Source organism: Orycteropus afer, unplaced genomic scaffold, assembly GCF_000298275.1.
Source record: "Orycteropus afer afer isolate SDZICR_OR568_19922 unplaced genomic scaffold, OryAfe1.0 scaffold00133, whole genome shotgun sequence".
In the NCBI taxonomy this organism is placed as follows: domain Eukaryota; kingdom Metazoa; phylum Chordata; class Mammalia; order Tubulidentata; family Orycteropodidae; genus Orycteropus; species Orycteropus afer.
The window spans coordinates 831,436-846,457 of NW_006921720.1; the positions used below are offsets into that span (position 1 = coordinate 831,436).

The following is a 15,022-nucleotide window of genomic DNA, read 5'->3' on the forward strand; positions in this document are numbered from 1 at the left end:
TTATTATCAGTGGAATTATGGTTATCATGGTTTAAATAGTTTATTTTCCCAAAGGAAGAAATTTATCCCAGGAAGTCACACCCATGTGTTTATTATGTATTTTTTTGGTACTTATATATTTACTAAAGTAATTCTATAATTATGTATTCATTTATTCATGCAGTTTTGAGTAACTTCTGAATGTTAGACACAGTATTAGGCGCAGGTGATACAAAGATGAGGAAAAGACTGACATGAGATCCCAGGAAAGTAGTGAGATCAATATATGAGCATATCAAAGAGAGTGCTGTGTGACAAGTCTGACAGTATGTCTGTCTAGAAGAGGGACAAATACATTCTTTGATCTGTGAGCAAGTTGTCATTTGGAACACAATATAAATAGATCTCATTCTTTCAAAATTTTTTGGCTTTTCAGTAAAATATTTTTGGCACACATTTGTTATTCTTGACATTCTCTTTTTTTTTTTTTGCCTCAATAATTAAATTGAACTTTGAAAGCAATAGGCAAAATGTTCATGTCAGTGTACTTATAGGTGATGCCGTATAATTGGCATCATTTGCTCGTGGCTGGAGAAATAGTTATATATTTTTTGCTCTTTATGTTTATTTCCTCTTCAATGTTTATGGTTGATAATTCTAATAAGGATTTCATTTGATTGGAAATCACTTTGTTGTAATGTAAACATTGTGAATATTGGAAAGAGTTTTGATTTATATGCATTGAATGTAATTTCAGTATATAGACAAATCCAAAAGACCTTTTTAAAAAGGCTATTTGGTAAGCACTTTCAAAAGAAAGTACATTGTGAAAATTTTGTAGATAAGGAGGCAGAAATCTGGTGTTCTTTTGTTTATGAAGACATCTCAAACCTTTCAATAAATAGTACATTTTAAAGAAAACAAAAGAGCCTTGAGATTATAAAGATGCATTTGAGGATTGTTATTGCCAATGTTTTAAAAATTCAACATTGCTGGCATTCAGGTCTCTCTGATTTAAATTTCAGCACCTTATGAAATATGCCCAGAGGATTATCTGATGTCAATGGTGTGGAAAAGGACTCCAGCAGGCGACCTGGCCTTCAATCAGTGCCCTCTGAATGCCACAGGTATAGTAGGTTGGCCCACCCAAACCCAAATGGTGATTGTCATCCAAGAATAGCATACTGTGTCTCCTTATGAAGTCGTGCTTTTGTCCTGTACCCATTAATAAGATATGTTCTGCAAGCAATTAATGGAGAAATTTTAGTAAAGACTTCATAAGTGGACCCAATGATGAGACCTAGAAAAGATTACTAATGCACTGATTTATCAGTGTGACTGATGTGCATTATAAGAATCATAAAAAAATATTTCATATGCATGTTTTTTAAACTAAAAGAAAAAAAAGTACAAACCCCATTTTTAGCCTGCCTCCCAATTATGCGATGCCTTCTAGCATCCCTGTTATAAAGGTTTTCTCTGTTCTTTGTGACGCGCAGGCACCACTAGCAGACGCTGCTCTCTCAGTCTTCATGGAGTGGCCTTCTGGGAACAGCCGAGCTTTGCAAGATGCATATCAAATGAGTACAGACACTTGCAGCATTCAGTAGGTGCAAAGCCAGCTTTAGTACTTGCTCTGTTTATTTTTTGCTAATGATCACTGTGTGAGAATTTAACCTTCTGCTGTACAATTGAATCAGTAAAATCTCTGAAAAAAAAATGCCTGAAGGAAGACAAGATGTGATAGAAAGCTAATTTTTATAAGTCAGTGCAAAATTTTTTTGTTCCTAAGGTTTGGGTTAATATGCATGCTACTATTTAATGAAAGAATCACTTGTCTAATGGGTGAAAGGACTAAGCAAAATCTGCTACTTGGTAATATCTATTGAGGTTAAACTGTATATTAGGATTGGTACAAGTCTATGTCCAGTATAAATAAGACTTATTTCAAAATGAATTACATTTTTTTTAATTAAATTCTTAGAGCATTTCAGTAGTTGGGGAATGATAAATCTGTGTCATTTAGGTATCAAAAATTTCTCACTACAGTTTGACATTAGGAATGAAATAATGACAGAGAAAATGAATTACATGCAAAAGATTACATGGACCAACTTTTCTAAAAATAGTCCTTCTTTTCTCACACATTATTGATTCTTCAGAGTATGATGTATGAATATTTTAAGTACAGTTAAATTTTTCTTGGTATTTTACAAGCACAAGTCATTTTCATTATCAGAGACTATTGTCATCTCAGAAGTTCTGTTGGTGTAGTGCCTATGGCATTTGACTGCTAACCAGAAAGCTGGTGGTTCAAACCCACCAGCCACTCCTTGGAAGGAAGATTGGGCAATCTACTTCCATAAAGATTTATAGCCTTAGATACCCAATGGGGGTCACTATGAGTCAGATCCCACTCGAGGGCAGTGAGTTTTTTTTTTTGTTGTTGTTGTTATCATTACATCCCAGCAGTCAAAAGGAACTCCATACTTGAATAAACTTTGTAGAATATGGAACAAGATATGAACATGAGGCAAGTAGAAGGTTAAACATTGACAGGAATGATGTTACATTGAAAGCCTTTAGGTCTTGTGCTTAGGCTTTCTTTTAATATTCTTGCTGTCACTCACAAATATATGTCATTAAACAAACAAACAAACAACAACAACAACAAAGAAAATTCTTGTTGTGGATGGAAAAATAGCTTGTGTAATAACAACCCTTATCAATTAATGAGATTGATAATTATTTCATTATATGAGAATACAGTGCATCATTTTTATTCTGCAAACCAAATGGTGTCTAATACATTTACATGTAAATAAGCACAGCTAACATATAGTATATTGAATTTATATTATTTGGCTACATGAGCCTAGTTCTCTCACTCTGTGTGTGTGTGTGTGTGTGTGTACAAGCTTAGTTTTATAATATGAAAAGAAGGATATGAAACTTAAACCTTATTTATGAACTCAGACAACTTATTTCAGAAATAAGAATAAGCAAAACTTTTCTTATGAACTTAATTTTATAATGATTTTATTTTTTCTTGCTTGTAGACATTAAACTTGGTTTACTTAATTTTATCCATAATTAATTTTTGCTTATTCATGGTAATAGATAGAAACAATTGCATGGACAAAATAAATCATAATATAAGCCAATCTTTACAAGTTTATTAAGAATGAATGTCACTTGTCTTCACAGAAAAATTTTACTTCATAAATTCAGTATTTTGTACATTAATATGTAAATGATTTTGCATTCTGTGAGAGCAGGCCATCTGATAATGGAGAGAAACATAAATAGTCTGTGAAGCAGAAGAAATGAAACCTCAAATTGTGAATCTGGTAATAATTATTTAGTCAGTACTTTGACAGAAAATGTGTATATGTCTTCACTGATTTGGCTACATAAATCAGTCAAATGATATTGTAGAATGCAAATCAGTCTCTCTGTTTGCAGCTTCTACAAAGTACCAAGCCCTCTGCTGGGCACTTGCATAAATTAAATCTCATCACCTAAGGTGGTATTCCTGTCATGGTTTGTGTAGAAAGAAAACTGAAGATAGGCATGGGAGCAGCTCACTTAAGACAGACAGAGAGTGAAGATTATACCCCAACCTCCAAAGCCTAATCTCTTTTGTCGAGGCACTACTACCACATGAGTTTTTGCTTTAAGAACATTTGCCCTAGACTCTTGTTCTGGGGGTATTTTCTGGTTAGATGTAGTTAGGATAAGTCATATGAAGTCAATAATGTTTCAGATTCCTGTCTCCAGAATGGAGTTGGTACCATCATCTTAGCATCTCAGGCAGTTTGTGGCCAGAATAGATGAGATTATATGTGAAAATGTTGGCAAATTGTAAAGGTATTGTATAACTAAACAAAAAACCAAACCAAACTCATTGCCATGGAGTCATATCCAACCCTTGTTGGGTTTCCGAGGCAGTATTACTACAGAAATAGATTGCCCAACCTTCCTTCCAAGGAGTGCCTGGTGGATTTGATCCACTAGCCTTCTGGTTAGCAGTCAAATGCCTTAGGCACTCTGCCACCAGAGTGCCTATTATATAACTATGAGGTATTAATATATCTAATATATCTGTGTGCAATAAATGCATTTGAGTTGCAAAACACACACACATACATACACACACAAATGCCTGGCCCAGATGGCTTCACTGGAGAATTCTCTCAAAAGTTCAAAGAAGAGAAGAGCTGACAGCTATCCTACTCAAACTGTTCCAGAACATAGAAAAGGATGGCATACTCCCAAATTCATTCTATGAAGCAAGCATAACCCTGCTACTAAAACCAGGCAAAAACACCACTAAAAAGGAAAACTATTTAACAATATCCCTCATATATAGATGCAAGGATATAGATGCAAAATCTTGAACAAAATCCTAGCCAATTGAATCTAACACCATATATACAAAAATAATACATTCTGACCAAGTGGGATTCATACAATGTAAGGATGGTTCAACATTAGAAAAGCAATCAATGTAATCAATCACATAAATAGAACAAAGGAAAAGAACCACATGATCATATCAATAAATGCAGAAAAGGTATTTGATAAAATCAAGCACCAATTCTTGATAAAAAGCCTCAGCAAAATAGAAATAGAAGGGAAATTTCTAAACATAATGAAGGGAATATACACAAAAGCAACAGCGAACATTATTCTCAGTGGAGAGAGGCTCAAAACATTACCTTTGCAAATAGGAACAAGATGAGAATGCCCTCTATCACCACTGTTATTCAGCATTGTATTAGAAATCTTAGTCAGGGAGCTCTGGTGGTGTAACACCTAAGACATTTGGCTGCTAACCAGAAGGCTGGTGGTTCAAACCCACCAGCCACTCCTCGGAAGGAAGACTGGGCAATCGACTTCCATAGTGACACTGCCTTGGAAACCCAAGAAGGGGTTGCTATGAGTCTGATCTGACTTGACGGCAGTGAGTTTTTTGTTTTTTTAGTGAGAGCAGTAAGGCAAGATAGGGAAGTAAAAGGCATCCAAGTTGATAAAGAAGGAGTAAAACTAATTCTATTTGCAGATGACATGATCCTATACATAGAAAAACCAAGAGACTCAGCAAGAAAATTATAAAAACTAATTGAAAGGTTCAGCAAAGTGGCCAGGTACAAATCAACATAAAAATCAGTTGAATTCCTCTACATTAACAAAGAGATCTCTGAAAAGGAAATAAGGAAAACAATGCCATCTACAATAGCTATGAAAAAGATAAAATGCTTAGGAGTAAATCTTACCAGGGACACAAAACAACTATACAAAGAAAACTACAAAACATTACTGCAAGAAATTATAAGAGGCCTATATAAATGGAAGAATGTGTCACACTCATGGATAGGAAGACTGAACTTTGTGAAAATGTCAGTACTACCCAAAGCAATCTACAGATTCAATGCAATCCCAATCCAAATTTCATCAACATTCTTTAAGGACATGGAAATGCCAATCACAAATTTCATCAACATTCTTTAAGGACATGGAAATGCCAATCACAAATTTTATATGGAAAAGAAAGAGAATTCAGATAAGCAAAGCAGTACTAAAGAAGAAAAACAAAGTAGGAGTTCTCACACTCCTCAATCTCAAATCTTATTATACAGCCACAGTAGTCAAAACAGCCTGGTATTTGTACAACAATAGACACATAGACCAGTGGAACAGAATCAAGAATCCAGAATTACATCCATCAACCTATGGAAAGCTGATCTTTGATAAAAGGCCAGAGTTTATTAAATGAGGAAAATATAGTCTCTTTAACAAATGGTGCTGGCAAAACTGGATATCCATGTGCAGAAAAATGAAACAAGGTCCATACCTTACACCATACACAAAAACAAACTCAAGATGGAGCAAAGACTTAAATGTAAAACCCAAAACTATAAAGTTCATCAAAGATAAAATAGGGACTAACTTAGAGGCCCCAATTTATGGCATAAATAGACTATCCATCATAACTTAAAATGCAGTAACAGCAGAAGAGAAATTAGATGGCCAGGACCTTATAAAAATTAAATTGTAAGTGCATCAAAAGAGTTCTCCCAAAGAGTAGAAAAAGAACCTAAAGATTGGGAAAAAATATTTGGCAACAACAAATCTGACCAGGGACTGACTTGTCTATAAAATGTATAGAAAATGTCAGCACTTCAACATCAAAAAACCAAACAATCCAACTCAAGAAATGGGCAAAGGATATGAACAGATATGTCACCAAAGAAAATACTCAGACAGCCAATGAACACATGAAGAAATGCTTGCAATTATCAACCATAGAAGAGATGCAAATCAGAACAGCAATGAGATACCATCTCAACCAGCAATAATGGAAAATTTCGACAATACAGAAAACATGCCATCAAGTGCATGGAGAGATTGGCACTCTCATACACTGGTATGGCACTGTAAAATGGTACAATCATTGTGGAAAATGGTATGGTTGTTCCTTAAAAATTTGCCAATAGAAATACCATTTGATCCAGCAATCTTGTGACTAGGGATATATCCTAAAGAGATGAGATTCAACACAAATAGTTATAGGCACACCCATGTTCACCACAGAACTATTTACAATACCAAAAAGGTGGAACATCAACAGATGAATGGGTAGCCAAATTGTGGTACAGACACACAATGAAATACTATGGAATATTAAAGAATAATGAATAATCAACAATTCACCTCATAACATAGATGAATTTGGAGGACATTATAGTGAGTGAAATAAGTTAATCACAAAAGGACAAATATTGCATGCATCTGTTCTAAAAAGTCAAAGAAAAGTTTACACAAGGAAGGAAATTTTCCTTTTTGATAACAGGGATGAGAAAGGAAGTGAGGGAATAGATGGATAGCTAAGTGTTCACATAAGTGAAGAGAAAGGCAATATAACAAAAGCATGAGACCAATGCAATGTTACTAAGGAAAAGGAAGACACAGAGAGGTACACAAGAGGAACAGAGAGTAAAAGTAAATACTATCACATACACAATACTGCATTAGCAGTAATAGCAAACACTAATCTATGGGTGAATACATAGGTAGGTAGGCAAGATTAGGTAAGGGTAGGCAAATGGGAATATACCAACCACCATACCTAGGTTTGGCAGATGACATTCCTACATACATATTTATATGTGCTATAAAAATGTCTATATGCAATATAAAGCTAACATAGGGCAAAGTTAGGATAACTTCTTAGCCATAACTAAGCACCATGAGAGAATGAGTCCTGGGCCTCTGGTGTGGGGGACCATGGTTGGGGGAGACCTCAAGCTCAATTGTCACAACATAGTACACAAAAATATTGTTCTACATCTTACTTTTGTGAATAGTGACTGGGGTCTTAAAAGCTTGCAAGAAGTCATCTAAGATCTAATTATTGGTCTCTCATCATCTGGAGCAAAAAAGAGTAAAGAAAATCAAAGATGCATGGAAACAATTAACTCAAAAGATTAATAGACCATGAGAACCTCAGCCTACATGACTTTGAGATCAGAAAAACTAGATGATGCTTGGCTACCAATCCCCACCACTAAGAAAAGGATAAACATTGGAGACCTTGGATACACTAGAAGGAAAACATGGAACAAAATTTTAAAAACATAAAAAAGACCAGATTTACTAGTCAGAAAGAAACTGGTGAAACCCCAAAGACTATGGCCCTAAGTCATCTCTCAGGCCCCAAATTGAACTTATTCTCAGTTCTTAACTCTGAGCCAAAATATGGACAGGCCTATAAGCTGAGCAACCAGGGAGATGTACTCCTTAGAACAATCAACTTGGGAGATCAGAAGGGCAACATTTGCACAGGGAGAGAGATAGGGAGGCAGGAATGCATAGGCAAGAAGGACACAGGGAAAGGGTAACCACAGGGAGGTAGTGTGAGGAGAGTGGTTACCATGAGTGAATTGTAATCATGTCACAAAATAAAATGTGTATGAATTGATGAATGTAAAATGAATCTGCTTTGTAAAATTTCACCCAAATCATAATAAAATGTTTAAAAAAAAGGAATAAAACTTGAGATCTCAACATACTATTAACTTGAGCTGTGCAGGTGGCTAGAGAGAGATATAGATAAAATAGATTACAGAATAATAGATGATGATTATGAAGCTAGGTCGATCAGAGAGAGAGAGAAACAGAGAGATTATTTGTAGTTTGGTAAATAAATTAGAGAAATAAACACATATACACGCATGCATACACACATCTAGTGCTTGCCCAGTTATCATTATCGTCTCCTTTCAAGGAGCTATGGTGGTGTAGTGGTTAAGGCATTTGGCTGCTAATCAAAAGGTCAGAGGTTTGAACCTCCCAGCTGCTCCATGGAAGAAAGATGAGGCAGTCTGCTTCCATGAAGATTTACAACCTTGAAAACCCAATGGAGAACTCTATGAGTTGGAATTGATTTGATGGCAGTGAGTTTAGTTTTGGTTTCATGTTCAGGGAAGTATAGGACCAATCTGTACCTTACATGATACTTTGCTAATAAAAATCTGCCTCATCATTTTTACAAAGTTAATTGGAAAAGAAAATGAAATAAATTTATGATTTTACACCTTCTATAGCTTCCCTAAGCCATATCTTGTGTGAGTAGGAGAGCTAGATGGTCTTGTGATATTGAACAGTCATGGCTTTCACAGATTCTTAAATTATATTGGAGACTACTCATTATCTAGGAGCTCTGGTAGCATAGTGGCTAAAGCACTTGACTGCTAACCAGAAGGCTGGCGGTTCAAACCCACCAGCCACTCCTCGGAAGGAAGGTTGGACAATCCTACTTCCGTAGTGATACTGCCTCGGAAACCCAAGGAGGGGTCGCTATGAGTTGGGGCCAACTTGACGGCACATAACAACAACAACAATTCATTATCTACAAACCAAAACACCAAACCCACTTCCATCAAGTCGGTTCTGACTCATAGCAACCTCCATTGGGTTTCCAAGGTGGTAAATCTTTATGGAAGTAGACTGCCCAGTCTTGCTTCCACAGAGTGGCTAGTGGGTTTGAACTACTAGCATGCTGGTTACCAGTCAGATGCCTTAGACACTGTGCTACCAGAACTTCTGTCTCTACTCTTGCAGAATTTATGAGTTCTACATTTAGTTGTTATATTTTCCCTGAGAGATTTCATTTTGCCCTTTTATGTCATGTTGTTTTTGTTGGGTGCCGTTGAGTCAGTTCTGAATCATAATTACTCATGTGCTCTATAGAGTAGTTCTCTTGTTAACTTCTTATTGTGCTTGGGTGAAAATCTCTTTAACAAATGATACTGGCAAAACTGGATATCCATTTGCAGAAAAATGAAACAAGATCCATGCTATGTAGAGTTTTCCAGGCTATAATCTTTATGGCAGCAGATCACCGGGTCTTTCTCCTGCAGAGTCACTGGGTGGGTCCAAACCACCAAGTACTTCATCACCAATGCTCTTTTTTATATCATAAATATTAAATATTCTCAACCATTACAGAGAATCATATTAAATATATAGCAGTAGACTAAGTTTGAAATGAAGCTTTGTTGCTGACCAACATTAGTTAGGCATATCCTAAAACCAAAAACCAAAGTCACTGCCATCAAGTTGGATCTGACTCATAGTGACCCCTTTTGGGTTTATGAACCCTCATATTTATAAACCAGTTGAGATAGAGAAAAAGGTTACTTAATCAGTCAGTTTAGCATATAAAATCACCATCATACTGGACATGTAGTTTGAGTTCTTTGAGGATCCTGACCATGTTTTTCACCATCATTCCTTTATTGCCTAACATAATGCTAAGCATATGTGAGATACTTCATAGATGCTTGTGTCAAAAATGACTCCACCACTTCTCTTATGAGTAGGAAGATGTTGTCACTGCTTGAATCTGAGGCAGCTGGAGAGTTCTGAAAAACTGATATACCAGACTTAATATTCATGAAATTTAATCACAGGAAAATAATAAGCATTATTCTTAATGCACAATTTTCATAACCCAAAAATATTTATAAATGTGGAATAATTCATAACATCATGTTATGAAGTTATTTATTGTAGAACGATTTCAATAAACTAACACTAGTGAAGTCTATTTAGAAATTGTACAAGATACAAAATTAAACAATATAATCCAAATGGTATGCAGACACAAATACACACACATGATTTAAAAAGTGAGGGTGTAGGATAAAAATGTAGTGGTATTCTTGGAAAATTCATTTTTTCCATATGCTGATGTTTCATTTCATATTGTGAGATGTTTTCTAAACTTTATATTATGAAGGTAGAAATAATATCAGAACCTGATGAGAGGCCCAAGAGTCAGGAAAATTAAAAATATCATCTCTTATTACTGACAAAACCTTTTGGAGAAAAGGTTGAATGAGTGAATATTGTGGCCAAGAGGACCAATATCCCTCGGAAGTAAACAAACAGACCTACTTCATTATTGGTGTACCAGACAACCATAGGCAACCCCTTCCTATTTATCCATATGTCCACCCATCTATCCATCCTTCCATCCCTCTTTATCTTTGTGTGTCTGTCTCTCATTGTATGTCTATCTATCTCACACAGAGAAAAAGATACACTTTCACACATACATAAACCTTGATGGAAGGGCTGTGTGCAACATGCCAGTATGTATGATCCCTGTATATATAAAGATGTAAAGCAAAGGGAATCGAACCTAGCATACTAATGCATTCTCCTAAATCCATTGTGTAGATAAGTTAATTCTTCCCTAGGTAGGAGTGAGGCAAGATGGCAGAGAAAAGCCAAAGGTATTGCTCTAATGGAAGGTGTTCGATATGAAAATTGAGGAGTTGGATATAAAGGTTCCCTTTTAATTTGTTGATCCTAAAACAACTGTTATTAAATTTTCAAATCTTCATTACACAAACAGAATTTGGAGCTATAATCCTTAGTCATCAAAAGGTAGACTTTGTGGGAAAAGATATATGAAAGGGCTTGAATCCTGCTTTAAGGCCTTTCCTTCTATTTCCCTCTACTTTTATGAGTGGCTTATTAGATCACAGAGAGATAAAGACAGAATATATTTTGTTCTACTCCCTGCTTTCCAGATGAATTTTGCTCTATTGCAACAGTAATCATCATACATGTCACACCGTCTTGGCAACCACCTCATTGCACAAATACTCAACACATTGTTTAAAAGAGCATAATACATTGTTATTACTGTAGCATATCTAGGGGGAAAAGAAAAGAATAGCCATCATATCATTTGTTTGTAATGCATATTTATTAAGCTAAAAATTATACAAATTGTATTGTTTCTTAAATTTATTTAAAAAATCAGTACTAGGTCTGGTCTAGCGAAGGGAACTAGTAGAAGCTTTTAATTTTCAAATATTCAACAGATCAGGAGGGGTGAGTGAGCCTGAGAGTCAGAAGTGACCTATTCTGAGATCTTTGCATATTTAAAATATGGCTGAAACATGGCAAATTATTGGGAAAACAAGAAGAGAAATATCACTAGTTTTCAATCCTGCCTGAACATGGTAATTACCTGGAATTCTTAAAAAATAATAGTGGTGGATCATTCAAAGCCAATTAACTGGAGTTTTGAACAGCCCATAACAATCACTAAATGTGAACTATTATTATTATTATGAATTGCAACATTGAATTAGTATTCACATATCTGTCATTCTAATTTCATAACCCACTCTTGGAATAATGTGGGCAACCTTGTTCTAAGTACTTAAAACAGAGCATCTGACTGCTTTTTCATTCTTGTTGCCAATCCCCAAAATTTGTCAGAGCCCCCATCCCCCGAACTCAGATAATCATTGCACAACCAAACGATGCCAAGAATGGGAAGAACATTATGCCCTTTAATATTGCCAGGAGCCTCATCATTTAATCCAGGGCCACATGTTAAAGTTTTTAGATCTGAGTTCAACTCTAAATTTCAAAGTTTTTTTTAACATGTTACTCTGAATAAAATTATGATTTCACTCTATATTCAGAAAATAATAACAAACATATATTGAATGCTATCTACCCAGAAAGACTGATGGAAAAAGAACTGCTTGGAAGATAGATGTTTTTAGATCTTGATGTTGTAAATAATTCATATGTCAAGATTTTACAACATACTTGACAAATTCCTGATGAATTTTCCATTTTGTCAGTGAATGTTTTTCAATTATATTGTTATTGCATTGTATTATGGTTCTAAAACAGGGGCCAGCAAACTTTACCTGTAAAAGAACAGATAATAAATATTTTAGACAGATAGTAAATATTTTAGACTATATAGGCTATACCAAAATGCAAACCAAATCCACTGCCATTGAGATGATTTCAACTCATGGCAACCCTATTGGGTTTCCACGGCTGTAAATATTTATGGAAGTACACTGCCTCATCTTTCTCCTGTGGAGCAGTTTGATCTTCTGGTTAGCAGCCAAATGCTTTACCAACTATACCACCATGGTTCATTTATAGGCTGTCCAATCTCTGTTATAACTACTCAACTTTACTGTTGTAACATGAAAGCAACAATAGACAGTAAGTAAATAAATGAGTATGACTTTGTTTCAGTAAAATGTTATCTATGAAAACAGATGGTGGGCTGGATTTGACCCTCAGGTGTAGTTCACTGACTTCTGACATAAAATATACATTTTATTCGTTTTAAAAATATATCAACTTTTTTGGAATTCTCCATCAATTAATCTATTTTGCCATTTTAACCATAGTTATTTTAATGTCCTAGCCAGTTTACTCTGATGCTAATTTGTGGGTCTGTTTCCATCCCATTTATTATCAGTCACATCTTCTGGCCTTTTTGTATATCTGTTTTTTGTTTGTTTATTGAATGACATTACATACAGAAGAAATATAGGGTCTTTAGACAGTGCTATTATCCACCAGAAAGAATTCTTTCCTTGGTTGAGCAAATACAATCAAGGGCTGATACCTCCACACAATCAGGGATAGGTCTGAGTCAGGGCTAGTTTTCAGTTTTAGTAAGATTTCTTCTGTTTAGCCTCCCTTCCTCTAGGATGGTTCTTATAGGCTTTGGAGGGTGCCCATCTGTCAGCCCTGAGAAACAGTAGGAGATTCAGCTCTGCCCTTCAGAAGTTTTCTGCTCTGTGCTCCAGCTTTCTGCCAAGCAACTTCAAATCCAGCAAATGTCTTGAAAGGGAGGCCAGCTGGATGTGTAAATTGGACTTATCCTTCAGTAGACATTTGTTTCCAAAGCGCTTACAAGGATGGAGGAAATTGCACTCTGCATTTTCATTTTAATCCTAACTCCTAAGCTTCCTACACAGCCCCAAATCTCAGCAAACATCTCAGAAAAAAATCCCAGCAAATTGTTTAGAATCCCATAAATTTTCAATATGTTTTTCCAGCCACCAACAACCAAAAACATTAGTTTCTCTTTTGGCCCCAGCGGTCATGCCTGCTTCTCACTTTTTGGTCAGATTTAGCAAATCTTTCTAGAAGAATAAAACAGAAACAGAAAAAAAAATTAAAAAGAGGTTGAAATCGTTGGCTTACCTCAGAGATCTTCTCCTCCATTTCTGGGATTTTACTTTATGAAGTCCTCATTGTTCCCATAACTCTCTGATGCCATCAACAGTATAAATCTGTCATTTATATAGAGATGTTTCTAGTTGTGGTGGCAAGAGTGTTGACCTTAAATGAATTAACTATCCTCTATCAATCTAGTAAATTTCAATTTTAGTGGAAAAAAAAAATCTTCAGACACATAAGATGTCCATCCACAAGTTTTTGAAAGAAGTCTATTATATAGATACATAAACAAAGTACTTCTGTAAATTATATTCATTTCCCTCTTTTACATCATTACAACATCTTACAGATTATATCTACAAAAGACCAGGAGATGTTTAGGTTTCTACCAGCACATGGCTTGAGTATGATTTGGAGAGAAAATTTTAGAGGAAGATTTAGACATTGAAATTTACCAAACTGAAACTATTGTTCGTAGGATAATGGAAAATAATTGTGTAAATAATTATATTTAGGCTAATAACAAAAGAAAAGATTTACAAAGGAATGGGTGTCTTATTATATAATCACTCATTCATCCATTCATCTATCCATTAATTAATGCTCCAAATATCTACTGAGCTTCAACTATATGCCAAGCACGTTGAAAGAACCTGGGGATGCAATATGAATGTGACAGGCACAGTACAGACAAGACACTGTAGAAAGTAAAAAGGTATAAAATAATTTCAAATTGTAATATTTTGAAGAAAATGGTGTGTCAACATAGAGAATAATGTTTGAAGCTATTTTAGATAAGAGAGTCTGTATGGTCACTGTGACAAAATGACATCCAAAAATAACCTGATAGATGAGATGGACTTGGACATGCAAAGAGTGAAGAGTGTGAGTTGGGCAGAGAATGAGAGCATGTTCCATGTATGCAGAAAAACATCTGGAAAAACCTTGAGATGTTTAAGGAAGTGAAAAATAAGATCCATTGGCTGATAGGTTTTGAATAGGAAGAACGTCATGAGATGGAGCTGGAGAGCTGGTTAGGAAGAAATTTATGCTTGGTCTTAAAGGCCTTTGTTAAGACTTCTGATTTTATTCTAAATGCAATGAGGAGTCATTGAAGGTAGAGGAGTCATGATTTAATCCAATTAGAGAGAGTTCTAGGGCCATTCCATGGAAAGTAGACTGTAAGGTGGCAGGAGTGCAAACTGTGAAGTCAGATGAAGTAATTTAAATGAGAGATTATAGTGTCCTTCATTAAACTTGAGTGAGCATGCTTGGCTACATGATGGTGATGTCATTTCCTGAGAAGGAAAAGGAAAGGTTATGAGGAATAGCTTAGAAGTTAATGGGTTAGGGTAACAGAGCTATCAATATGCTATTAGTTCAATGGACTATACACGTAATAGAAATTGAGAAAATAGTATAGTTGGATATATATCCAACTTTTCTCTCTTTCTTTCTCTGTGTGTGTGTGTGTGTGTATATATATATATATATATATATATATATATATATG

At 35.2% G+C, this 15,022-nt stretch overlaps 1 protein-coding gene across 1 annotated transcript in view; it reads left to right on the plus strand.

Moving 5' to 3' along the window:
* The window catches only part of ADGRB3 (adhesion G protein-coupled receptor B3), a 1,013,812-nt gene that overhangs the window by 429,790 nt on the left and 569,000 nt on the right, over positions 1–15,022 (plus strand). Inside the window, exons 7-8 of the mRNA XM_007945182.1 lie at positions 1,005–1,106; positions 1,479–1,585. Of these exons, the coding sequence (XP_007943373.1) occupies positions 1,005–1,106; positions 1,479–1,585 (209 nt within the window). The remainder of the gene's footprint in view (positions 1–1,004; positions 1,107–1,478; positions 1,586–15,022) is intronic.